The sequence below is a fragment of the Bacillus rossius genome, chromosome 1 (assembly GCF_032445375.1).
Source record: "Bacillus rossius redtenbacheri isolate Brsri chromosome 1, Brsri_v3, whole genome shotgun sequence".
NCBI lineage: Eukaryota > Metazoa > Arthropoda > Insecta > Phasmatodea > Bacillidae > Bacillus > Bacillus rossius.
Window position 1 is genome coordinate 342,206,296 of NC_086330.1, and position 27,555 is coordinate 342,233,850.

Genomic DNA, 27,555 nt, shown 5'->3' on the forward strand with positions numbered 1-27,555 from the left:
TACAACGTAGCAGCCTGTGATTCGATAAAGCTATGGTCGGGTGTTTTTCATTGGCCCAGTGTCATCCAGGTGAGTTGTGAGCCAATAGCAGAGGCAGCACTGAGGTAATAACTATTTGTATTTTTAGCCTATCGCGAAATGAATTCGCGAATTTTTTCCGGTCTCTATTTATGACACCTCGTACTAGGGACCGAAAAAAATTCGTGATTTCGATTACCTCGGACAAATACCACCTGCTCACTGGCTGATAACTAGAGACCCGTGAATTTCGCGGATTCAATGACCTCCAGGATAGACTCCAATATCCTCTACACACTCGGGCAAATGCCAACTGTTCATTTGGCTGCTGACATGTGAGTCGTCTCGACTGTGTGGCCTGTGATTCGACACTTCTACGAGTGAGGGTCTCTAATTGGCCCTCAGTCCTGCAGATCAACAGTGAACCAATGACAGAAGCAGCACTAAGGTATAATTATTTGAATTTTTAGCGTAACACGAAATGAACCCGCGAATTTTCCCGGGTCTCTACTCGTGAGACGTGTCGACGTGAACGCTGTGATGTCGTCTGGGCTCGGAGTCCTCCAGATGAATGGTGGAGGTGGCTAGGCTGGCGGGCGGGAGTGGATGTTGTGGGAGGGAGGGAGGGAGGGAAGGGGAGACTCGAGGCGACGGTCGCGCGCCGCGCCAGTCCGCGCGCGCCCCACGCCCCGGACGGACCGACATGACGCCGACGTGCCTGTGGTGCTGCCTGGCGGCGCTGGTGCTAACCTCCACCACGTCGCGCGACGAGCGCAACGGCTCCGCGGCCGCCGCGTGGTGGGGGAGGGGGGACGACCCACACGACGACGAAGGCAACGCGACGCTGCCCGTCCCGCCTCCCCCCGCGCCGCCCGTCGACGAGTGCGGCGCCGACGACTGGGACGCGGGTGAGGCTCCGGAGTCCTCCACCGAACATCCTTTTTTTCATTTTTTGTGAAAGGAACATGAAATCAACCGTGTCACCACTAACAGACCTGCCAAAATTCGCGGTTTCGATGATGGCCTTCGGGACAGACTGCGCCCATACCCCTGTACACTCGGGCAAATATAACGCAAGTTCATTTGGCTGCCGACTCGTAAGTAGAGACCCGGAAATTTCTCGCGGATTCATTTAGTCGCAAGCTAAAATGCAAACCTCCACACTGTCGCACTGTGTTCATGATTGGACCGCAGTTATCTGGACACGCCCCTCTACGACCGTGAGCCAACGATGCCCAGCTAGGAGAGAAGTAAGCGAATCAGGTAGTGCCAAGTAACAAGGATAAAAATGTTCTCGCTAAGAAATCAACCAATGGGAAAGCAAACATGGGTCGAGCACACCTATAACTTTGAATTCTATCCTGAGGCCAGAAGAATCCGCGAAATTTCCGGGTCTCTACTTATAAGTCGTCTCAGCTGGTTTGTCTGTGATTCGATCCTTCTTTGGTTTGAGGGGTTTATAACAGGTTGAGATTCGTCCAGATGAACAGTAAGCCAATAGCAAAATTATCTAAGAGGTGTATGTGTTTGAATTCTAGCCTATCACCGAATGAATCCGCATTTTTTGCAGGTCTCTAGTCACCACAAAATAGAGTTTGCGGTAATACCGGGCATTTATGCTGTGTGTCGTCCGCGTGCATCCAATGGTTAATCTTATTATATAAATAGTTCCTTGAAATTTTTATTCCCAGTATTAACTGCCACATTAATAAGCATAATTAAACTAAATAAAGTCAAATTATTTGATAACGTTTAAGCTTGTATAGATAATTATTTAAAATATAAAATCATGCGCCAGTCTTCGTAAGCGCAAAAAGAAATATTCAGCTTTTTTTTATACCAAAAACGTATTTTATATATTAAAAAAATCACAGTAGCAATGTGTTGTAAAAATGTACATTACGTATTTTTTTTCTTTTATTTATTACAAACTATTTCTTGGCAACTGGTTTCCAAATGAATCCTTTTTAAGAGTAAATAAAAAATATTTTATGTTTAGTATGCCACATTATTTTGCTTCTATGATTTCATGTGTTTGCATATAATGTTCAATAAATAAATATTTTAATAATATTTTATTTTTATAAAAACGTTTATCAACTAAACAAGTTTATTTATTTATTATTTTTATATAGAAATTTAGAAGCAAATTTTTATGTCTTCCTGGCATGTACTAAAGGCATGAAACCTAAATGAAACCGTGTGGTGTAAAGTTTTAAATTATCCGATACAACACAACCTTTGTCATAAAACTCTTCATTTTTAGTACAGCATTACATTTTTTTTCCAAAAAATCTAAACCTGAATTTTGCACACTTTTGGGAAACCATATGTTTTTTATTAATTTACAAACGATATATGTACTAAAATGAATAAGTTTAAGACAAAATCTATACACTGTTACTATCGATTAATTCAAAACTTTATACCACACACTAGGACTGACATAAAAATTTTCCTTTAAGTTCTAAGAAACCGTTAAATGAGGGTTTTGTAAGTTAAAATAAACTTTTGATAATAATAAAATATGGTCATATTTTGAATTTATTTTAAAATCGAAAGTAAAAACATGAAATCATAGAAGAAAAAATATTTCGGATACTACCCTCTTAAGGAGATGACATGCTGTAACTAAGTTGAATACGTAACTTTCTGCCCCACCATCACCAACACGCATGTTGATCGTCAAAAAAATTAATGAATTATAATTTCTTTCTTTAAACAGTTACTTTCATAGAACTAAGTCATTTGGAACTGCTTTCGAAATGCAGCAACTACAATTCAACGATGATTCGGGTGCTCAGAAATAATTTTCTATACGTTTACAAACGATTCTTTTAGAAACCAATCAACACATGGCTATGGTTAATTTTGCATGTATGAAACACGTTTTTCGATATAATACTAATATTTTATTACTAAAAGTCGCGCATAAATTTGTAAGTTATTTTAATTATATTTTTCATTCAAGCATAATCTTTTTAAACCATGAAAAAGATAGTCGAATATTCAATATTTTTACTTTATTTTGTTTTATTATTCTTATTAATATGCGCAATTAATACTGGAAAGCTATTCAGGGAACGGTTTGCAAATAACTTAAACTATTTTAGGGACTGGGTCAACACAAAGAATAAATGTCCGACTAAGAATCCGAACCCAGTATTACCGCGAACACTATTTTGTAGTGATACAGTTGTTTTCATGTAGATGTAAAAATGTACTCATGTCTGTAATTTTACATAAATATTTCTGTTCCATTTACAAAAAAATAATTACATTGTGTCCCGAAATCATGGCACGGGTTATCAGCTGGACAGAAAAGAGGCTTCATCCAGCGTCCATGGTTAATGCATGCATTACCGCCTCTGATTTTAAGACCGCCGTCTCTGGCAGTAGTTATTCTGGTGATTGAGAAGTTTGAGGATTAAAAATAACAGTTTAAAGTTCGTAAATCTTTATTTTTGGTCCTGCTGATATTAATAACTTAAATACACCGCAAAAAATTAATGCATTGCCGGCTCTGATTTGAATTACAACTGTTGTATCTGGCTGAAGATATTCCGGTAATTAAGAAGTTTAGACAATTTTAGAGAATAATTAAAAAAAAAAGTTTCTTGTCTTGCTAATATTCAACCGTAACTACCTCCAAAATAGTTTTTATTCTCAGGTTTTGAACCACAAATCTGCGCCACTCTACTTCTCGGAGCGCGGGAAAGTACATCCATATATCTGTGGCGTTCAAATAAGAAATAAATTGCTGCAGGTAGATAGGTGTTGCTAACACGCTCGCTTTACAGAGTGGCTCAGGTTTACGATTAAAAACAGGTGAGCATTGTTATGTTTAATTTTGAAAATACCCTTTTTTTTTTAGATTAGTAATTAATTCTTTGGCAGTAATTTTTCTTTCAATTTTCCAGCAAAGCATCTAAAATCTAAAATTTTATGGCTTAAAGCAATGGACCAGGGATATTATTATAACAGAGATTCTGCATAACAGAGATTCGAGAAGGGAAGTGTCATTGTTTATGTTGGAGAAATGAGTGAGAAAGTTAATAAAATAATTAATGGTAGGGACATGTATTTTTCGCGACAAGATTTTGAGACTCCGCGTGTGTGTTAAAACCACTGTAGCATCGTCAGGTGTTTCATGATCGGTTGAGAGTTTACTCAAGGTACACACCCACTTACGGCACACTAATAACAGGCAATTTATCTCAGAAGCAAGCGCGTTGTAAATAGCTTGGCCGAATAATGGCATAATGGCTTTCCCTTGCAGGCGGCCGCCAATTTCAAGGAAGAAACAGCTGAGGTGGACACAGATTTAAGTTCAAAAAGTGTTCAGATTTATTCGTGAAAAAAAAAAGAGGGGTGGGATAGTAAGCTATGGTGAGGGCATGTGTTGAGAATAAATCGGAGCGTTGGCGAAATTAAAAAAATTGGTTGTCTGTAAAGTCGGTTTACGTACGATAGTTTAACGTGACAACGTCATAACAAAACATTGATGAAATGATTGCATTCTTTTATGAATAAAATTGAACCATTTTTATTGAATTATCACTATTTTGTATGGATACAAAGAAGGAGTGAAATGAAATCTACAATTTAATTGATAAATTTACTTTTATTTGCACTCATTAATTCAAATATGTTTATTACTTTAACGAAGAGATTATTTTAACTATAACTTTTATACATGTTTGCTAGTTAACTACGTCCAATCTGTGTTATTCTGTTAAGGATAGTACGATGATAGGAAAAGTAGGAAACGAATGGGAGTGTTTCAAGTTAAATGTGCCGCGAAAAAGTCAAATCGATGGTTGTTTTCCAATCGAGTGGAAGAGAGAGAGAGTAGCGGCGCAAGCATACAATGTGCGTAACGGGACACTTTTTCGTGCGTGCAGCCGGCGTTCATCGATTTATTAGACGTTGTCACGTCAAAAAAAAAGAAGATCGTCTCAAGGGCAACGTCCGCTACGTTTCGCCACATTGATGAACCCTGGTTCGAACCCCTCACCGCCCTCTTGGGCGCTCAAAGGGCTGGCAATGAGGGAGGGGAGGGAAAAGCTTCGTCTTGCTCGCAGGCTGCGGATTGCCGACTGCGTGACGTAACCTCGCGTCTGCCTGCGTTGGTTCGCACTTTCCAAGTGCAGCCTCTTTACTTCCGTTCACGCTCGGGCGGCCAACCAGGCTCCTGGCCCGACGAGCGACTCTGGGAGCTACCGCGTCAGCAACACAACAACACTGCAGCACCTCGGGATTGTATTTAGCGTCGGACAGATGCCAACTGAATTTGATTATTTAAAGGTACAGTAAAGGAACATTTGCGAAATCTACAGATGTGTTTTGACAGGTGGTTTCGCCATTCACAACTCAAGTCCTAAGAAGTGCTTCTTGTTTCAGCCTGAGCTAACATTCCTGGGACACAAAATATCATAGTTACGGCAGTTATCGTGTCCATATGTGTGTATATATGTATATATGCACATATACACACACAAACACAATAATATTATAAATACTTAGTACATAGCACATATTATGTAATTATTATCTAATGTAAGGTAAATAATAATTAATCAATATTTTGTTTTATAGAATATATTATTATTATTAATTAAAGATTAAATAATCCATAATAATCTATCCAAATGTTTGTTCGTTAAAAATCTTAAATCTCTGAAAGTTATTCACCGATTGTTTTCAAATTTTGACACAACGTTGCATTCCAATACGCGCGTGTTTTCATATACCTATATGTTGCACGTGTGACAGGTAAAAATATAGATAAAAATATAGACAGGTAAAAAAATATATAATGAATGTTTGTGTGTTCGTATTCCGTTTTGTAAAGATAAAGATATAGTTAGGACGATTTAGTAATGTAGAGATATAGATTTAGTGATAGGTATAGTGATAAAAAGAGAGGGAGATGTATAGAGAGATACAGTGAGGGATATATGTAGGGAGATTGATTTAGATATGGATGGAGACATATATAAAGAGAGATAGAGAGATATGGAGAGATTATATATTATATATATGTGTGTGTGTGCGTGCGTGTGTGTAAATATAGTGAGATTTATAAAGGGACATATATAGAGATGTTTTGTTTAAGTGTACCTACTTCAAGCAAATTACAAAAAAAAAGTTGAATGAGTCATAGTAACGCATGCCGGGAATTAACTAGTATATAAATATAATTATCAATTATAAAATAAGATCAATATTCCTCTCGGCGTTCAAGCACTCTTCCAACCTGCCACGCTGTTTTTTTTAATATTTTATTTTATATGGTAAAAACATCCACACCACATTGCGGGAGGCTTGGTGGAGGACGACTTACAAACCAACTGTTAATAAAGGACACACATCCGTGATTTAGTACTGGAACCCACGTCTCCAGGGTCAAAAGTCAGGATTTCTGATACCTTAATTTCTTTGTTTTATAATTTTGTAATATTTTTTTTTAAATTATTTATTTACTTTTTAAAATTAATTTTGAAAGCTTACCTTGTAAATTTCCCCCAGGATGGCGTCCAAGTCGACGTGGATGGAACAAAAGAGGAGGAAGTTGAGAGAAGGGAAGAAACAATTTACAGCGGCGGTGACGAAAGGAATTAGTTGCTTGTCTAGCACGGGGCCTAATAAGAGATTCCCAAGGGACAACAGATGCACACACAGTGGTAGAGGAAGAGACGCGGATTGAAAGAGATAGAAAGAATGAGAAAAATTGAGAGAGAGACATAAATAGAGAGAAAGATAAAAAGAGAGCGAAAGAGAGAGAAAGAACTATCGCTGAAGGTGGGCCAAAAGGTGGTATCGAGCTGATATGAAAAAAAAAAAAAAAATTCGGGGAAGTATATTTGAATTAAGTATTCTGAAAGGGTGAATTCCCCGTGTTGTATCCTTCCAATAAGTATAGGTACTGCTGGTGGCACCCGTTTACCAACATTATTTGTTTTGTATATAATTTTCTTGGCAGTTTTAACAGTTTGTTTTTGACAGTTACATCGACTGAGGACTGTTTTGTGACCATTGATACATGCGAATTGGCGCCCAGGCCCTGCTAGGGGAATCGAACTCGGAACCTCTCGCACTGAAAGCCGGCATCAAACAGCTGGACATTCAGATGTCGAGTCTGGCTTCAATCAGCGCACGATATGTTCTTTGAAGTGAATTTACGCGATTGTCAAAATTGTTTTCAATGCATATTTCCTAAAGTTTTTTTTTCAAATGTAACAGTTCAGTTCTGAGAATCTACGTACTTATTATAGAAAAATCATGCGACTCTTTGTAGTTTTGTCGTGTGCTACACACAGATAAAAATGTTTTGTACCTTTACAAAAAAAAATTCCGTTGGAAACTAGTTGCCAAGAAATAGTTTGTAATACTAAAATAAATATATTGTTAACTTTGCAGAACACATGGCTATGTTTATTTTTGCATCTACAAAATACGCCTTTCAAGATAATTCTGTGTATTTATTACGAAAATTGGCGGATAATTCTATATTTTATTTGATGTTTCATTCAAGCAGGTGTTTCTAACCATGGAAGAGATAATTAACAATTTAATAATTAGACTTTATTTTGTACTGAAAAGGTTTACACGTGACTTTAACTATCGGAGGTACAGGGACAAAGCATAAATGCCCGTGCAAGAATTGTAACCCAGTATTACCGCGAAATATATATATATCGCGGTAATACTGGTATATATATATATATATATATATATATATATATATATATTGGTGGCGATACAGGTGTTTTCATGTAAATTTTGAAATATATGTTATTTGACATGAGTATTTCTGTTCCGTTTACAAAAACAAGACAGAGCAGCGTCAGCGAAGAAGGTTCCAGGAACTCCACGCACCGTGATGAGAACAACTGCGCGCCCTTCCGTTTCCTCACGAGGTTCCGTTTCGCGAAGCGCAGATTTCGAAAGTAGTACGCTCCACCGCGAATAAGAGTATTGTTTTACCGGATGCAGCAAAAAAAAAAGTGTTCGAGCAAACGCACATGCGAAAGCGTGAATAAAAAAGGTATCGTACATAGGGACAAGATTGTACGGTGAATATCGGTTAAAACTGAAATAACACCGAACAGCACGTCACTCACGTCAGAACACCGCGAAACACCGAAATGCTGGTTAACACACCATAAACTAGCACCGAAATTCAAGTTACATACATCATGTAATCAAGTAGAATTTAACCAATACTTAATCCAAACAATATTCTTTGAAAGTTTGAAATACAAGGAATGTCATTGCAGGACAAAAATTTGTTTAATTTATTTAATTTGTTTTAATGTGCATCTCTTATTAGACCATTTTTAATCCACTATTGGTCGTTAATTTATTTTTATTGTTCTGTACGTAACTCTTTTAGACTAATTATTTATTACAATTGGTTTATCGTAAAAATGAAGAATATACTTTTTACCACTATTTTGGTGGATTCCAAATAGCTTTTATAAAAATAAAACCAATAAAACCGAAGTCTTCTGTTCTAAAAAGTAAATAAGGCTAAAAAAAAAACACACATTAACTTGTCTCTTATTATAAACTGAAAACTTCAGGGTTTATTGGGGTCTCGATCCGCACACCCGAGCACGCATACCGTGCGCGGAGCTTCACAGGAACCAACGAGATTTGAAAACTGCCGAAGAATCCGAGTGGAGACTGTTTAAAAAAAAACATTTAACAACACGCCAAAGGCTAATGAGTGATTCTGTTTCTGTATTTCGTTTTAAAACTGTGTTTTCAGAATATTTTTTTAAGCATGAAACCCGCGTTACAGATTCTTAAAAGCATTTAAGAGCCTCGTCATGGTCAAAGCTCAAATTTCACAGTTGCCCTGTGCACACAGAGAAAAGGGTTTATTTGAATAAAACAAATATTTGTTTACATATGGCGAAACAAATATTTACTTGGTGGAACAAAATATTTTGTTAGCTTAGCCCAACTCGGTAAGAAACAAAAATTATTTGTTACACAATTAACCAAATATGCATTTGAGTTGACAAAATAATTTTGTTGGGTCAACAGAATCTTTCCTGCTACAAAATATTTGCTTGAATTAACAAAATATATTTATTTCGCCATATACAAACAAATATTTTGTTGAGGCAAACAAACCTTTCTCTCAGTGCACGAAGATAAGTCCACAGCTCTGCGCTGGAAGCACCAGAGGGCGTCGCACTTATCATCCCGCCTCACCGACACAGACACGCCCCTGACTAGGCGGGCACCTTTGATGAGATACAGTTCCCACGCTGGCTTGTATTCCTTACCCAACCAGTCCGGAAGCAAGACGCGAGAATGTGCTGATCCTCCGTGTCGACAAGCTGGGAGGGAGGGGCCTTGCAGGGCCCCGCCTCCTGACAGACACGCCTTCACGACCGCAGCGGGCTTCGAACCGAGCTTACCCACTCAGTGTACACGGACGAGTCATTCTTAGGGACCGGAACGAGCTCCAGGATGGAATCCACGATGCCCCGCATACTTGCCTGTTCATTGGCTGCTGACTTGTGAGTCGTCTCCCAACTGGGTAACTTGTGGTTCGATACTTCTTTTGTTGGGAGTCTCTGATTGGCTCACAGTCCCCCCACTTTAACAGTGAACCAATAGCTAGGGACCGGAAAAATTCGAGGGTTCAATGACCTCTAGGATGAATTCCATAGTTCTACGTACACTCGGTCAAATGTTACCCACTCATTGGCTGCTGTCTTGTGAGACGTTCCAGCGTAGCAGCCCGTGATTCGATAAAGCTTTTGTTGGGTGTTTCTCATTGGCCCAGAGTCACCAAGGTGAGTTGTGAACCAATAGCAGAGGCAGCACAGAGTTATAACGATTTGTATTTTAGCCTATCGCGAAATGAATTCGCGAATTTTTCCGGTCTCTACCAGTAGCAGAAGCAGCTCAAGTTTTAATTTCAGCACATCACGAAATGAATCTGCGAATGTCTCCGGTCTTTAGTCAATCAACGTCACTTCTCGCCGAGACGCATACAGCCAGGCTGGACCTAGAATATACGACATATCAGAAGTGTCGAAGAACATAGATCCGGAAACACGTGTCTATTTCTAGAGTCGTTGCGACGGATAAGCACCGAGACACACCGGATCCTTGTTATGTTGAATGTCGTTTCATTACAGTTACACAGCTAATTATTAGGGGCTTGTATTTTCGCGAAATAATCTGATCGCTCATTAGACTTCAATAAGGTATGCCCACACTAGCGATCGTTTCCTTGTAATTGGCGGCCTCTGTAAGAGAAACTATTGTTGTGTTTAACGGGTCATCTAAGACGCCTTTGATTAAGCACGGGGTGCCTAGGATTAGTGGGCTGACAACAGACGTGCACCTGAAATAAACCCATCCGACCACGAAACACAGTCAATGCCACTAAGTTTTGACACACAGCTGGTTTGGAAATTTTTTTCTCGAAAATTACATGGCCCTACTAATCATACGTTATTATGTGTTGAGCACTGTGCTCACGATAATCAATATTATAGAGATCCAGCGTACCAACTTTACTAGCAAAGAACAGAAGTATTATCGTACTTACGTACGTTCAAATTTCTGTCTCTACACATTCCGCATACGTAACTGCCGTTTTCACTATACGCTGCACACGACTTTTAAAACAATGTGCAAAATAGTTTATTCTTGAATTTCTCACCTAGTCTGAATCCAGACGACAGAATTTTTGCAATTTTTTTTTTGCGTGGTATCGTACAGATGATTTAAATTAAGAAATATTTGTGCAACATAGATGCAGAACTAAAAAAAAAAAAAAAAAAAAAAAAAGTCACGTGACAGTACATTGCAGCATTTCAAATCTCAGCAAACGTTTGGGGAATTTTCCTCACATCCGCAAGTATTTAAAATATTCGCTTTTCCGATTGTTTAAGATACTTCTAGGTTCGAAATGAACACGAATCAGATTTTAGCAAATTGTGAATAATTGGTTTTGAAATAGCAGCGGCCAGTTTTCGATCATAACATTGGTGTTTGTGGTGTACTGTAGCAGTTCAGAAGAGTATAACTGTTGGCCTCTACAAATCGTACTAGCCAACCAAATATATATATATTTTTTCAATTTTTTTTCTATAAACAAATTCAAAATAATCTAAATTTTTAATGAAAAAGTTATTTTTACAAACAATTACAAACGAAATGCAACTTATTTAAGTTACCGCGTTTCTTTATTAAATTACGATCGTTATTTGTACATTTCTCTATAAATCTGTTTGAAAAAAATATATATTTTCTCACTTAATGTGTTACTCCTGATAAATAAATAAAGTGATTATGACTCGAAGAGACTTGGTTCCCCAAGTGTTCGCCTCTTTTCAAAACGGCGATGTCACTTGTTCAACCTTGCAAGTGCGCTAGAAGTGCAAGTGCACGTGCATTCATCCACTCGCGCACCTGCACGTATTCACTTTCAGTTCAGGACGGTCTGCGTGGCTTAACTTCCGGGAGAGGGCGCGCGCAGTTGCATACTTCGGCCGAACTCGGTCACGGCCGAAGCCTTACCTGCGCATTCAGATATATATATATTTTTCTTTTTTCACCGTCGGCAAAAGCTTTGCTAGCGTCGGCAAAAGCTTTGCTAGCGTCCGCACCGGCGAACGGGGAATTCCCTTTCTGTCGCCGCGCGGGACAATGCGTTGTTGATAAACAACGCTGGCCGCAAGTTGCGGAAGTGGGTCACAGCCACCACGGGCACCACGGAAGGGCGTTTATATATAAAAATTTTTTTTGCGACACGGATTGTGGAATGCCGACGCGGCAAACTTAAGTTCGTTTCGCATCTGTAAGTGCGTCACTGCCCCTCCTAGTGTGTACGCCACTGCCGTGCTACATGGGTCCACCCCTTCCGCGCCGCGAATAAAAAAAAAAAACTCTTCCGAAGTTTTAAAAGCCATATTATGAAACAATATATATATATATATATATATATATATATATAATTGCATTAATAATATTAGGAATAATAATTTTAAAAAAATCAAAATATGCTATCATGTATCTAACAGTGTAAGAGTTTAAGAATTTTTAGCTACTTGTATTACTATACAATTGCCTTCGTCGAACCAGAAAAAAAACGCATTATTAAGTTACACGAAAAAATCACAGATAATTAAATGGAATCTAAATATAATGTTATAATGTTAACGGTCACACAACTGCAGCGAAGAGAAGAATAGATACACTTTTAAAATAAAATTAAAAAAAAAAAAACATGCCGCATTAAATAATTCTCTAAAATGGAGACAGAATGTCGACTGCGTGATAATGGCATGTCCACGTGACTATTCGTCAACAGTGTGGACTAGAGGTGTTAACAAACTAACTGGTCGTGACTAGAAACCGGGGAAAAAAATATCGCGAATCCATTTTGTGATTTTACGTAAATGAAAAAAAGTTACACGTAATTGTTAATTTGTGCATTTACACTAAAAACAACTGTAAAACTACAAATTTGTGTTAGTAATAATACTGGGTTCAGATTCTTACCCGAACATTTATGCTTTGTATTGTTCCAGTACCTCCAAGAATAATTAAAGTTATTTGCAAACCGTTTCCTGAATAGTTTTCCAGTCCTGAAATTAGTTCGCTAGGTATTTGAAGACATCCTGTACAGTTCAGTTTTAATAATTATTAATGATAGTAATGTTAATTAGAATGATTACTTAAATGAGATTAATAATAAGATCATCTCACTACTATATCTCATTCAACTTTTATTGTGAGCCATGTTCAAAGAGCTAGTTAAGGCTGTAAATAAAGCACATGATCATATTAAGGCTCATAGGCATACCCAGGATTTTTTTCAAGGGTGTTGGTCCAGATTTTTAAGAAAAACTGCACATTAATAAGCATAATAAAACAAAATAAAGTCCAATTATTGAATATTCGTTATATTTCCCATGGTTGAAATAAATTGTCTTGATTGAGGCATTAATTAAAATATAAATAATTCACCATTTTTTGCAAGAAATATTCTGTATCATCTCAAAAAACGTACTTGATATATGCCAAAAAAAAACCATAGCCATGATTTGAACAAATTTACGTCTTTCTTGTAGTATCACAAATTATTTTTGGATACTCGTTTCCAAAATTTGTTTTGTAAAAGTCTAGAATTTTTTTCTGTGTAGTCTAAAATTCACACACACACGCGAATATATATATATATATATATATATATATATATATATATATACACACACACATATTTGTGCTGCTTTTGCTATTGGCTCACATTTCGTATGGAATACCCTGGGTCAATGAGGAACTCTTAACCGAAGAAAAGTCGAATCACATGCTACCCAGTTTAGACGTAACACAACTCACAACTCGCAACCAATGAACAGGTGACTTTTGCTCGAATACTCAACATGGTATGCCTGCGTCAGCGGTTTCTCTCTTGTAATTTGCGGTCGTCTACAGGGAATTCTGTTGCTTTTATTTGACCGGGCCAATTTGGACTTTTTTTTTCTTTTCTATACTGAATCATTGTGATTGGTGTGCTGACATGTACCCGGAAAGAAACTCGACCAATCACGAAACACAGACGATGCTGCAGTATTTGAACTCTCAGCTACACTGTTACAAATTTTCATCTTAAATTTATTATCCAGCGGTATTCGTAAATTTACCATTCATCTTCGTAACATTTTGGAGGTACTAAGTTCACTTTCTTTGAGACCGACTCCACAAAAATTAAATCTTGGTGCAACAGCACAACTAAAAAAAAAAAAAAAAAAAAACTCGTGAAGGCTACAATTAACTATTATTTCTTCTTCCACTTGTGTTTTTAACCTGTTCATAACAAAATTAAAATAAACAAAAAACCGAATTTGAAAGTTGAAATACATCTGTGGTGTATACAATGACCCAGCTATCTGATAACACGAAGAACTAAATCTTGGTTTGTTTGAGGTGTAATTCTTCCATGAAAAGTCCTTAAATTTTTACCGTGATTCCTGAATGTGAAGACTCGAAATCTTTTTGCGAAAATAAATAAATAAATAAATGCCCCTGGTCGTTGGTTCCGAAGGGCCGCGGCGCCCGTCGTGGCGACGTGTCGAACCGCCGCTGATTGGCTAATAGCTGCCCCCTCCTCCCCGGCAGTTGCGTGGCCGCTGTTGCCCCAGCACGCTCACGTAGCGCCTCGTGAGGTCACGTGCCTGCCCGGCTCTGGGGGCGTCTTCCTGGATTCGAATAAGGCGACAACAAAAAAAGAGCCTTCGGAAGCGCCGCTATCTTCCTGATCGCCTTAATCTACGGGATATCTCAGAATAATTTTTTATTGGGGAAGGAAAAATCTCACTTATCTACGTTTTACAATTCCTACCCCCTCCCCTACTCCTCTCTCCCATGATATGTCTTATGAAGCCGTTGATATTGGATGATTTATTCACATTTGGAACATGTGCCAGCAAAAGTTAGGCCAAACAAACCGTCCAGTTTGCCAGCACTTTTATGTTCCCAATATGGCGAAAATAATATCCATATTTTTCATGTGGAAAAATTAATTAAAGGTATTCAATACGACGCAACATCGTAATTAATCTCCCCCCTGACTTTTTTTTTTCAAAACCAGGCTTATTCTCTCACCGTGTTTCAATTAAAAGACAATCACGAAAATATTTTGAAATGTTGAAAACAAAAAAAAATCAAACCCAGAACTTATTGACTTATCCGAATACGTATATTACTATTCCGTTTGGTATAAGTTCACACAATCCTCTGCAATCTTGTACGAATGCATTAGAGAACTCATTGCATAAGTAGTAGTATATTTCCCGTCCCCTCCCTACTAACGGATTTCTGTGACCTTGAGTGACCTTGACCGAGACTAGCTTAAAGTCAAAACACCGTAGCATCGTCAGTGTTTTGTGGTTGGGTGAAATTCTTTCAGGTCTACTGTTAGAACACCAATCACAGTAATTCAGTGTGGAGGCAAACGTGCTCTGAGTGGCTCGGTCAAATAAAGCACCGACTTCTCTCGCAGACGACCGCCAACCACAAGGAAGAAACCGCTGTTGCGGGTATACCGTGTTGCAGTCTAATAGGCATTCAGATTTATTGCGAAAAATGCCTGCCCTTAGCTATGAGTAGGAACTGGAAAAATTCGCGGTTTCGATGAACTTCGGGATAGACTACCCAGTCCTCTTGTTTACTCGGGCCAATAACGCCAGTTCATTGGCTGTTGACTTTTGAGTCGTCTCAACTGGTTTGCCTGTGATACGACACTGCTTTGGTTGAGGGTTTCTCATGGGCACAGAGTTGTGCAGATGAACAGTAAGCCAATAGCTAAAAAAGCTTAAAGGTAAAAGTATTTGAATGTCAGCCTATCGTGAAACAAATCCGTGGAATTTTTTCCTGTCTAGTTATGAGGCGTTACCACGTTATGTGGTGAACTTATGTGGTATATGAGTTACAAATTTCTTTTTATAAGATAGGTATAGATAGAACACCGCTATAATCTTGAAAATCCCGTATAGTCTGTGCCATGTAACTTGTCTCGGATTTGGTAGTCCTCAAACGCATTCCAGCCGTCTAAATATCCTCCTGCCACTGTTGCTAAGTCAATAACTTTGTAAACAACTTCATGTGACTGTCAGTGCTTTGTACACAAACATCACGTTATGTTCTGCAATTTACAGTTGGGAAATGGGTACCAAGTGGTAACAACATTTGATATCTCTCAAATTTGAAACACGTTACTAGCACAAGACTATAATATTGTTACGAAAATGTTGAGAAAAAAAATTGGGTTTGTAAAGGATAGCCCAAAGTAATTTAAATCAGTGTTTATTTTTTTTACTGATGTCTACACTATCAATCTAATTACTCCACTAAAGAACAGTTAGTCTTTCACAACATTAACACTTTCCAATCGCTCTTTTGTCGGTCTCTGTCCACCCACCGCAGTCCTCGACTGTTGCTTCGCACACTTTCCACTTGGGCTTTGCTGTTGACAAATTCCCATTATTTGGTGGACTACACGTATTTGGATGACCACTTTGTGTTCGTTACTGGCTCAGGGTCGTAAAGGGCGTGTCAAGGGAACTGTAGTCCAATCATCAACGCGAAGCAGTTGTACATGTGCTTCAAGTCTGTTTTAATACCCATTGATTCCACGAAATAATCGTGGCTCTACTCTTTAGCCGACCGCGTCAAAAGAAAACAAAAACAAAACAAAAAATCACTATCTCTGAGCTAGAGCCGCAGTAGAGTTCGTTGCCCATCAGTAGAGACCTGCAAATTTCGCGGTTTCGATGGCCTTCAGGATAGACTGCACATTCTCCTGTACACTGGGCAAATAACGCCAGTTCATTAGTTGTTGACTTGTAAGTCGTCTCAGCTGGTTTGTCTGTGATTCAATCCTTCTTTGCTTGAGGGTTTATAATCGGTTGAGATTCACCAAGATGAACAGTAAGCCAATAGCAAAATTATCCAAGAGGTAGGCCTATATGTGTTTTAATTCGAGCCTATCACCGAATGAATCCGCGAATTTTTCAGGTCTCTACCCATCAGTATGTACAGGCATTTTTTGCGAAAAAAATCTGAACGCCTAATAGATTGCAAAAAAAAATTACCCGCACCAGCGGTTTCTTACTTGTGATTGGCGGCCGTCTGCAAGAGAGGTCGTTGCCATATTTGACCGAGCCACTCAGGACACGTTTGCTTGCGCACTGAATTACTGTGATTGGTTATGAAACTGTCGACATAAATCGGAAAGAAACACAGATGATGCTACAGTGTTTTAACTTGCAACTGGTCTCGGCATCTTTTCGCGAAATATGCATGCCCCTACCCATAAGTATTGCCAACTAGGCGTCGTTCAAGCTTCCGTCAGGGCACAACGCGGAAATAACCGCCAAAGATCATCCATCTTGCGGTGCCGCAACATCGCAGTGACGTTAATCAAGCCGACAGGCAGTGAAAACTTTTCGCACTGAATATAAGCCTTGTGGTGTCCGTCGGGCCAGGATGACTGGTCCGTGGGGGTGAGACAGCACTACAGCCACACACACACACACACGTCAATCACCGACGACAGCACAAACCATCCAGTAATAGGTCTCCTGTTTTCTCCTTGCATCACCTGCAGTCGAATGTCTCCTGCAGTTTGCACGTTGGTATTCTCCAACTATCTCCTGCGGGTACGGGAAGCCTAAATTCACCTGAACTTTTTCTCGAGCAACTCATTAGTAATCCAATAAGCATATTAACTATATATAAAAAAATTAATATCTACATTTTAATACTACGAACATCTTTGTGTTGAGGGGTAGTTGCTGTAATGAAAAACTGACTGCAATCCCCTCCCCCCTTCACCCCTGGCTAATTTGGCCATTTTACAGGCCGGTCGGGTGCTGTGTGTAGTTAAGGCTTGGTCTTGCATGTCTTGCTGGTATTTTTAGTTTACACGTCATTTATATTATTTAAGATCTATTTTTGTAAATTTATTATCATTGATCTATGAATTTTGTTCTGATGAAAATATTTTCAATTATATATATATATATTATAAAAAGTGTAAATAGTTGTGCGAGTGTTCATAAGAGTCGTAGTGACGTCAGACGACCGAACATTTCCGAACATATACGAAGTTCGCTACTCGCTCATGAAATACGAGGTAGGATAAAAAACATTATTTTGTGATAATTTGTAATTTTATTTTACGTTGTTAGAGTATTTTAAGTGTCTTTGACATAACCTAAAGAACCTTTATTTTTAATTTTATTCACCTATATTGTAAAAACCTACCCTCCTAAAAGAGAAAAGAAGACTTGCAAGAATTTTTTTATATAGAACTAAACTTAGCCTACATTTTACTTTTACATGAGCCAAAGAAAAATTTGAAGATGAACAAATTTAGATTATTCTGATTGTCTGACTCCATGATAAACACTCACGTAATCTACCCCCTCGGGATGTGCTTTATTTTTTTTCTGTATTTAAATTATTTTTAAAATCAATATGATATTTGGTCGAAGCGCGAAATAAATCTGCACATGAAATGAAAAAAAAAAATCTTCGCGGGCTAAAAGAAACGCAAAGGTCCCAAGAAAAATAGTTGGTTTATTTCGTCTTTATTTCAACAAATAAGTTGAAACAAGTCGTAGGAACGTCGGGAATTCGAAGTTGCAAGTTATTGCATGCACAGGAAGTTACATATGACCTGACGCAAAAAAAAGAGATATCACAGCATCTCTCCCATTGCCAAAATGTGCACTATCAAACACGCGATCTCATGGGTTCCGTTATGGCGTCATCACCTCGTCGTGTTGTCAACTGCCTCGTGCGTCGACAAATTCCCCTCCTGACAGCCACAGTCTGATGGAATCCAATGATACGGTGTAGACAGAATGTTTTATTCTGCGCATGCGGCCCATCACTGACTTAGAATTTGCCGACAAAACTATCCATATAGGCTGGTGTGAACATTGGAATGTGATTTCAAAACATTTTTCTTTTTTACGGAAATACACCATTGCTGGTATACACTGAAGGTAATAGAACAACCTAAAGAACTGACCCAAAAAAACGGAAAACAAGCCAAAATCAGCTGAAGTCAAATGTTGAATGCCTATACATCACACATAATTCTGTGGAAGGAATTAGAATAATATTACAGCACTGACGAACACAGTGGTCTGACAACAATGAAACAGTTACAACAAGAACAATAAATACAGACAAACAACAAACTTAGACAACACATCGACAAACAGACGAACCCAATGATGATACTAAACAGATATTATGGACAACACAATAACAGTAAAACAACGCAAGGCGAATCCAGTGACAATACTAAACATACACACAATCTGAACAGCACAACGACAAAAAAAAGCATGATTAACGAAATACTACAAGTAATTATGTTTTAAAAGAATAATGCTTGTTATTCTTAATGGCTGTGGTTATTCCTACTTATTAAGTATCGTAGCGTTAATGCCATACAAATAATATATCACCTATCATTAGGGGCACGCATATTTCGCGAAAAGATTCCGAGACTAGCTGAAAGTTAAAACACTGTAGCATCGTCTGCGTCTCGTGATTGGGTGAGTTTTTTTTAGGTCAATATCGATTGTTACAACACCAATCACAGTGAGTCGGTGCGGAAGCAAACACGTCCTGAGTGGCTCGGTCAAATAAGGCCACTACTTCTCTCGCAGACGTCCGCCTATCACAAGGAATAAACCGCTGATTTATATCACTTGTTGTAGTCTAATAGGCGTTCAGATTTATTCGCGAAAAATGCCTGCCATTACCTATCATGTTTATAATCTTTTTACAATGTTATAAAACAAAATTACCATCGTTTTAAACAGATTATTAAAATGAAAACAAGAGTATTCGTCACATCGTAAATCTTATGGATATCCTCCAATCTTCTGTACGTTAGGTATTTTAATGAAAAGGAAACTAAGTAAGCTTTACGTCTTGCAAGCATGTAATTCTTCGCCTCCAATTACCGCTAGTCACACATTACGCCAGAATCACGTAACTGGTAGTACAAGCCTTTCACTGCACACATTATAATCGCGCGAAACCCGTTCTCTGTCGGCTCCACACACTCTCGTGGTAGCCGCTTTCCGTATGTCTGGTTTTTCCTCGAGGGTGTGTTCGTGACTCGCGCGACCAATCTCGCGCTTCTTACCCGGTGGTTCAAATTCAGCACCTTCCTCAACTAGTAAATGTTGTTTCCTCCCCCCCCCCCCCCCTAAACAAAAAATAACAGCGCAGGTTCTACTGCCGAATCCCACTCCGCGAACAGAACAGTTTTGACTCATCTTGTTAGCTACATCAATGCATCCAAATAAATGATCGAAGTATTTATGTGACTTCTTTATCTCCTCGTTACCAAATTAACGTTAGATTTTATAAAAACCTGTTTTTAATGTATTTTCATTATTAAAATGGTCATAGAGATATAGTACACCTAAACCTAAATAGCAACTTCCATTATTTTTATTTTTATTGTAAAATTTAAAAACATGTCAATGGATTTGCATATTGATAGACGAGTCATTTGGGAATTTTTATATTATTTTTAAATTATTTTAAAGTTTTTTTAAAATTAAACTTGGGAGCAAGAAGGTGAATTGAATGATCAGGTATATACGTACAGAACATTTTCGATTTAGTAAAGCCACGAAATTGCCAGTGCTCTCTCCTGAAAATACAACCAAAAATGTAGTTTACAGAGAAGCTCTAAAGTAAATTTCATTTAATGTGTACAAACTAATAAACAATAATTTCCCAACTATTGTGTGTAAATTATTATGTGTTCCTTATTCTGGCCACTTGAAGGAAGTCGCGGTCATAGCTATTTCGAAATAAAATTACATTAATATAAAAAAAAGGGGTAATCTCTCTAAAAGAGTCTATAATTCCGGGTATGCGATAATATTTAGTTTAGCTGCCATATTAGTGCCATTTATTACTTTATAGTAATATTTACTTTAGGGTTGTGATAAGTTACTTAAAGAAACTTAACATTCAATGTTCGAAACCAAGTTGATTTGATGTTAGTTACCAGTTCTTATTTCGCGTCACCCTAATGTTCATTGTTTGTAATTGTGATTATGAAGAAAAAAACTGCGTATAAAAACCGTAATTTCGCCTTTAATCATGATAAAAAACAATATAGCCATTGTACCGACATATGACATGGTTATTTGAAGCATATTGTACACTGTAAAAAATTATGATTTTACATACGATGTATGAAGCAATTGAGACACCGCCGATGTTAGTGAAAGTATACATCTACAATATTCGCGTATTTTACCCTTGTACTCAAGTAAAAATACTATCAAAATTATAAAAGTACAATTGCAATTTTTCGTTAATATGCTATATCTGTTGGTATATTTTTATCCCGTGGTAAACTAATAAATCTTGAGATAACGGAAATATTGCTTTCATAACGACGAGATGAATTATTGATACGTTATCAATAAATTAATAGATATTAATTTTTTGATAGCATGCATATGTATTTTTGCAGTTACTTGGTCGTTGTAAATTGGCTCTGACAAGTTTTGTGCATTCACACAATGATGAATAAATAAATGTATATACAACTAAAGTGTTACAGATAACGAATGTGTAATAATACATATACATCCCAATGTGTAATTTAACACGTCACTGAAATAAAATATGTACTTTCGTGTATTTTAACCGAATCCTGTAACACAATTTTCACTTTTTTTTTTTGTTGTAAACTAGCTGCAGTACCCGGCGTTGCCCGGACTGAACACAGAGTGATAAATTGTCCGCGAGTTAAAGAAAAATGGATAGCGCTATATGTTAATATGGTGTACATAGAGAAATGACACATTATTACTGTTTGTATGTCTATGACCTATGATTTTGTAACAGTTTAGCTGATGATACGCTGAAGCGCTATCTAGTATAGCGATTTATAGCACAGTGGATATCGCGAAACTATTCTCCGTGTTCAAATATCTGTGTATACCCATTTTTGTGGAGATAGGTTGAACGGTGTAGAAGTTGATGCGCTGCAGCGCCATCTAGCGGCGAGTTAATGGATAGCATAAAAATCTTCTCCGCGAAAAACACTTCGATTTGCCAACTTTCATGGCGATCGGTCAAACGGCGTTGGAGTTTATCAATTTCACACATACGTTCCAACAATTGTTCAAAGAATTATATCCATCCTCTCCTCGGCCAAATATCAGCGCGTATTGTAATACTTAATAAATCATATGAACGATGGGTTTCGCAGATACACTGAAGGTTATCACCATCACGCCGTCGGAAAACAATGTCGCAAGACACCGAATTCTCGCCAACAACCACAATGGCAACTTCATTAAACGTCGGTGCGTTGAAGCGTATAATAATAATAATAATAATAATAATAATAATAATAATAATACTTCATAGCTTACATTACTATATCAGCAACGGATGTGACGGCTTCGGGGAACTAAAAGAAAACAAAAACTGAAAATATGATTTTCAAGCAATAGAGATGTCCCTAAATGTACCCTCGAAACATGGTTTCTTAATTCCTATTGGTTCGTGAAAAATAACAGTTTAAAGCTTACATTACAATACTTTATTGTAATGTAAGAGATAAATTGTTTTTCACAAACTGGTAGAATAATGTAACCATCCTTTGGGATTAAATGTAGGGACGTGTGTAGTGTGTGAAAACCATATTTTCATTTTTTTTCTAAAAAGCCGCGACGTCCGATAATTACCGATTGTGTTGATGCAAGAGTTGTTACAATTGCACAATAATCTCTCGATTTAGGGCACGACTTATGGCACAATGCTGATTGATTTCATTATCAAAATTTCTAAGGAAATAAATCTGAAGAAATTTGTAATCACCATTTACTGACAGCAACAATGCTCCTGCACGATGGTGAATTTGTCTTTGAATCTGTAAAATATAAAACAAATATGTACTTGATTTATGAGCCTCGGTGAAACGTTGTGTGATGTATTTGTGTATGTGATGTGTGATGCAATCGAAAAAGAATATACCTCAAAAGTTTGGTTGGCCCTGGTTCTTCGATAATATTCGCCCCAAACGATGGCATTTGAAATGAATTGTACTTTTGTATATTCTGCAAGAAATGCTTCGATAGAGGTTCTTGGCCAGAAAGCAATAATGCAAGTGGCTCTGGTGTTGGAGTTAAATATGGTAATTTGACCTTTCCGCTCGCTCAACATAGTCCTGGTGGCTCATGCGTAAATCTCAAAGCATTGCAACGTTGACAAACAGTGCTCATTGTTCCGAAGTCGACCGATACATCCGCGGCGTAATTGAATGTTGGATCATATCTGAATGCCAAACGTTTATGTCGTAATGTCACGCTTGGCAGTCTGTTTTGTCACCGTTCCAAATAATTATTTGTGTAGGCTCCAACTGAGCGAGTCGAACTCGACTGTATCCGTTGTTCTGGACTCATAATGGATCGCGCTAGAGAAGTCTTGATTCAATTTTCTTCCAAATGGTGTCTACGCTCTTCTTCAGTCTCATTTACTCGACGAGCATGTAGTTGGCTTGCGTTGAGCGTACGCCGACCGATATTTCGATGCCTCACTGGTGGCGTTTATATCAATTAAACACGGACTGAAATCAATTGAATGTTCCAATTTGATCAATATAACAGTTATGTTATGCTACGAAAACATTTTACGGTTTTGAATGCACCAAATATATGTTAACGACTGATAAAACACTAATATATTCCATATGGAATTTGATGAATTTTAAGGTTACGTTATGAAAAAATGTGACGGCTTTAAATTCACCAAAGATATGATAACAACTGATTAAATACTGAAATATTTAATGCAGAATTTGTTGTTGTTATGTGACAGCAGGAATATGAAACTGAACGAATTTTTTTAGAATTTTCCGGTGGATTTTCCAAAAATTTTCTTTCACACAAATCTTATCTTGACAATTACGAAAAAAAAAAAAAAATAAAAAAAAAATAAAAAAAAAAACCCTTATCGGTAGAGCAGTTATCAAGTGATTATCTTTCATACATGCGAAAAATTTGTTATAAATATATGTATGTAAGAAATAACATAAATTTGTTTATTTGTACATTTACATTAACAAATAATGTTCTCAGTAATACTGGGTTCAGAGTCTTACCCGGACATTTATGCTTTGTGTTGACCCAGTACCTACAATAGTTAAAGTTATTTGTAAACCGTTTCCTGAATAACTTTCCAGTATTAACTGCGCATATTAATAAGAACAATAAATAAATTCCAATAATTGAATATTCGATTATCTTTTCCACGGTTAGTAAAAATATTAAGCTTGAATGAAACATGAATTGAAATGTAAAATTATGCGCCAATTTTCGTAATAAATACTCAGTATTATGACGAAAACCGTATTTCATATATGCAAAAATAACCATAGCCATGTACTGTTCAAAGTTACAATATATTTCTTGTAGAATTAAAATCTTTTTCTTGGCAACTGGTTTTCAAAGGAATCTTTTATATTTTTTTGCGTGGTTTTCTACTCAGTATTAAAAAAATCACAAAAAATGCAGCTACTTGTGTTAAAAAAAGGTTATATGACAAAATAAAGAATTTCTTAACATTTTTATAATAAATTTTACGAATATTTGTACGCATTTCCGTGCGATGGGTTCTGGGTTCGATTCGTGTCTGGAGAGTGTGTGACGTTTTCCGTTGCAAGTCGCCTCCCGATACGCCTCCTGGCACACAGGCAGGCGTGTCAGTGAGCATGATACAAATAAAAAAAAAATATAAATGGGATGGATTGTGAAACCTCTTCGTTCACCATGAAATCACGTGTAGAATCACGTATCACGTGACCAGAATGGGGATTGGTTCGCGCCCTAGCTCTGGTTGTATGATTGGCAAATCGTGAGCACCGATTGATTCTAAACACACTATAACTGTGAATGAAGATTTATCGCGGAAAAAAAAAATTTGCAGGTCGTAGTTATTTTCTGACGGACCACTCAAGACCTGAAATGTAATAGCTGCCTCTTTATTGGGCCATTCAAGAGCCATGCATGTTACTTTCAGGGGGAAGAGTTGGTTTGGTAGTAATTTCGCAGACATAAAGAAAGTGCTTGAAGCTTAACAATCAGTCAAATTATCCCGCAATGTATCACTTTCACTAACTAATCTGTAGTCTTTCGGTACTATTCTCTTAATAAGGTTTTTGTATATATAAGGTTTTTGTTCATAGTCGTGTCACGTTTATAGGCGGATTTTTTATGTTCACATGCTAATTTTTGCTCCGTTTTAAGCGAACTCAATTAATATTTTCAAAAATAATTTATGTATTTTTTTCATTAAGCTAGGTGAACTTAAAATATAACATGTGCCCTAGCTGAAATTTATAAACTAAATACTTTATTAAATTCAACTGTCATAAATATTACGTAAACAATAGTAACAAATATTATTCGTTTAAAATTAACAGTGAGCTAAGCAGAAACTAAATTAAAAGCATTCGAGAACGCGTTTCACTTCCAATTATTACTGATTTTCCACTGTATTAAGCCTAGTTTATAATACAGTTAAGATTTATCAGTAACAATTTCTCCTGTCCTTAAAATACGACTCTGTGTATACGAATGTAATGGTTTGTGATTGTCATTTACAAGTTGTGTGCGACAATCATAAACCATTACACTCGTATTCACAGTCACCTTTTTTAAGGATAGGACTAATTTTTATTGATAATTCATACGTACTCAATCGTTAACAGTAGCATGTACCCTTCGGAAAGTTAAGTTCAGGCGAAGAAGTTATGGAAGAGTTTTCAGTTTTTGGTTATGTCATCACTTTTAATGTAGTTTTATTTCGTTGTCAAACGTCAGAATCATTAAAGCCGCCACATTCCATGTTGTTTCTTTTCTGATTGGTTCGTCTTAAACCAGTCATAAACATGTATTATGTGGTTACATTACAAAAGATATACTTTTTTTTTTTGGTAGAAGATAATGACATCTGCTGTCGTGAGTAGTTTCGTTTAAGAACCTTAGCTGGGATAGTAAAAAAAAAAAGTACCGGCTCACTGAAAAAAAAAAAAAAACCTCTTAGTTTATACTTTCTAAGAACATATTCATCCCATTGCAGGGTTGAAAGATTGGTGGATGCGTTTTCTCCCGATAATTTTATTCAAAATTTAATGTTTTGGGGATTCTGTTGTTGTTTTTTTTCAGTTAGTTTACTGATTAAATATAAAAAAAATCATACTTTTTTGATTCACACAGAATTATTTAATATATTATCCTGCACAGGAGCAGATAGACACATCCGTTATTTGAAATATATATAAATACTTCTTTTAAATTATGGTTATTAAAATATAGTGAAATCAACTGGAGCAAAATACAAATAACTATACAAGAACTGGCAGAATACTAATTTTGTCCTGATTAGGTCTGTTTTCAAACACCGTTTCTTAAGATTAAATCATTTTAACTTTTCGCAAATTTGAAAAAGTGAAATAATTAGTTTCTTATAGTAATAATTAACTACAAGCAAGACCGAATGACACCTACGTCGCGGTTACACGGCTCTTTGAACAACTTCACTGGAATGTGTTCAGTTGTTTACATGTATTCTGAACATGTGCCAAGTAGGGTTACCTATTTCCCACTCAAACTAAACAGGTTCTGCAAGCACTTTCAGGAGAAAACTACTAGTTCAGCTGCAAAGTGTAACCGACCTAATAGAACTAGTTTATTAACTACGCAAGATGTCAAATGTTCTGCAACCACATAATATAGTACCTAGTTTATGAACTACGCAAGGCGCAATAAGGTAACGCAAATATTGTCCAACTTCCAACTTTCTTGAGTTTTGAAATGCGTTTTCGACCGCTATATTTGAAGAAAAGTGTTCCGGTAACTTTTAAAAACGCAGACGTTATGTGCATGGAAGCCCACGATGAGAAATAATAATAAGAGTTTTAAATCAAATTATTGAAATTTTTTTTATTTACACCAGTGATGTCCTTTTTGAGAACCAGGAATAATTTTCGAAGCTTATCCAAGAGCCAAACACAGGCATTTATAGTGTATCTTATATCACTATTTTATGTTCTAAGTGTGTTATTTACAAGGACTAATAAATAAAATTGTGACATGTGATGAAGTTACGAAAAATTAGTCTTTTAAAAATTGTGTTTACAAAAATAAAATACTTTTAAATATGAGATAAATATTATTGAAAATATACAGATTACTTAAATAGAAATATTATTTTTTAATTATAGTCTGGCTCCTAAACAGTGTCAGCTGGCAAAGAAGGCTTTTTACACGATAGTGTACCTGGTAATATTTCTTTGCTGAAGGAGTCTCTAGGCTTGCCTTTCGGATGCGGTTCTGGAGCTGCCAGTCTCTCGCTACTAGTTTCCACGATAAACAGAGACCGGGAAAAAAAATTTACAGACTCATTTCGCGATGTACTAAAATGGAAATACTTGTATCCGTGGGAGTATTCTGCTTTTGTCTGGGGGTACTTTGGGCCTACGAGAGACCATCAACCAATGAAGCGTATAGTCACAAGGCTACCCAGTCGAGACGACTCACAAGTCCACAACCAATGAACAGGCGGCATTCACCCGAGCAAGCAGAGGATGATGGAAGCTACCCTGGAGGTCGCTGAAATCGCGAATTATTCCAGTCCTTTGATAAATATGAATAGGGGCAGGCATTTATCGCGAATAAATCTGAACGCCTACTAGACTGCAACAAGTTATACGCGCACCAGCGGTTTCTTCCTTGTGATTGGCGGCCGTCTGCGAGAGAATTCGTTGCCTTATTTGGCTGAGCCACTCAGGACGCATTTGGTTCCGCAATGAATTACTGTGACTGGTGTTTTAACAATCGTCATGTACCTGAAAGAAACTCGCCCAATCGCGAAACACAGACGATGCTACAGTGTTTTAACTTTCAGCTAGTCTCGGAATCTTTTCACGAA

At 37.2% G+C, this 27,555-nt stretch overlaps 1 protein-coding gene across 1 annotated transcript in view; it reads left to right on the plus strand.

Annotated features, from left to right (window-relative positions):
- The first annotated feature begins 703 nt into the window (after positions 1–703).
- Positions 704–27,555, plus strand: part of LOC134528146 (O-acyltransferase like protein-like) — a 163,952-nt gene continuing 137,100 nt past the window's right edge. The window contains exon 1 of the mRNA XM_063361471.1: positions 704–926. Within this exon, the coding sequence (XP_063217541.1) occupies positions 722–926 (205 nt within the window). The 5' untranslated portion in view covers positions 704–721. The remainder of the gene's footprint in view (positions 927–27,555) is intronic.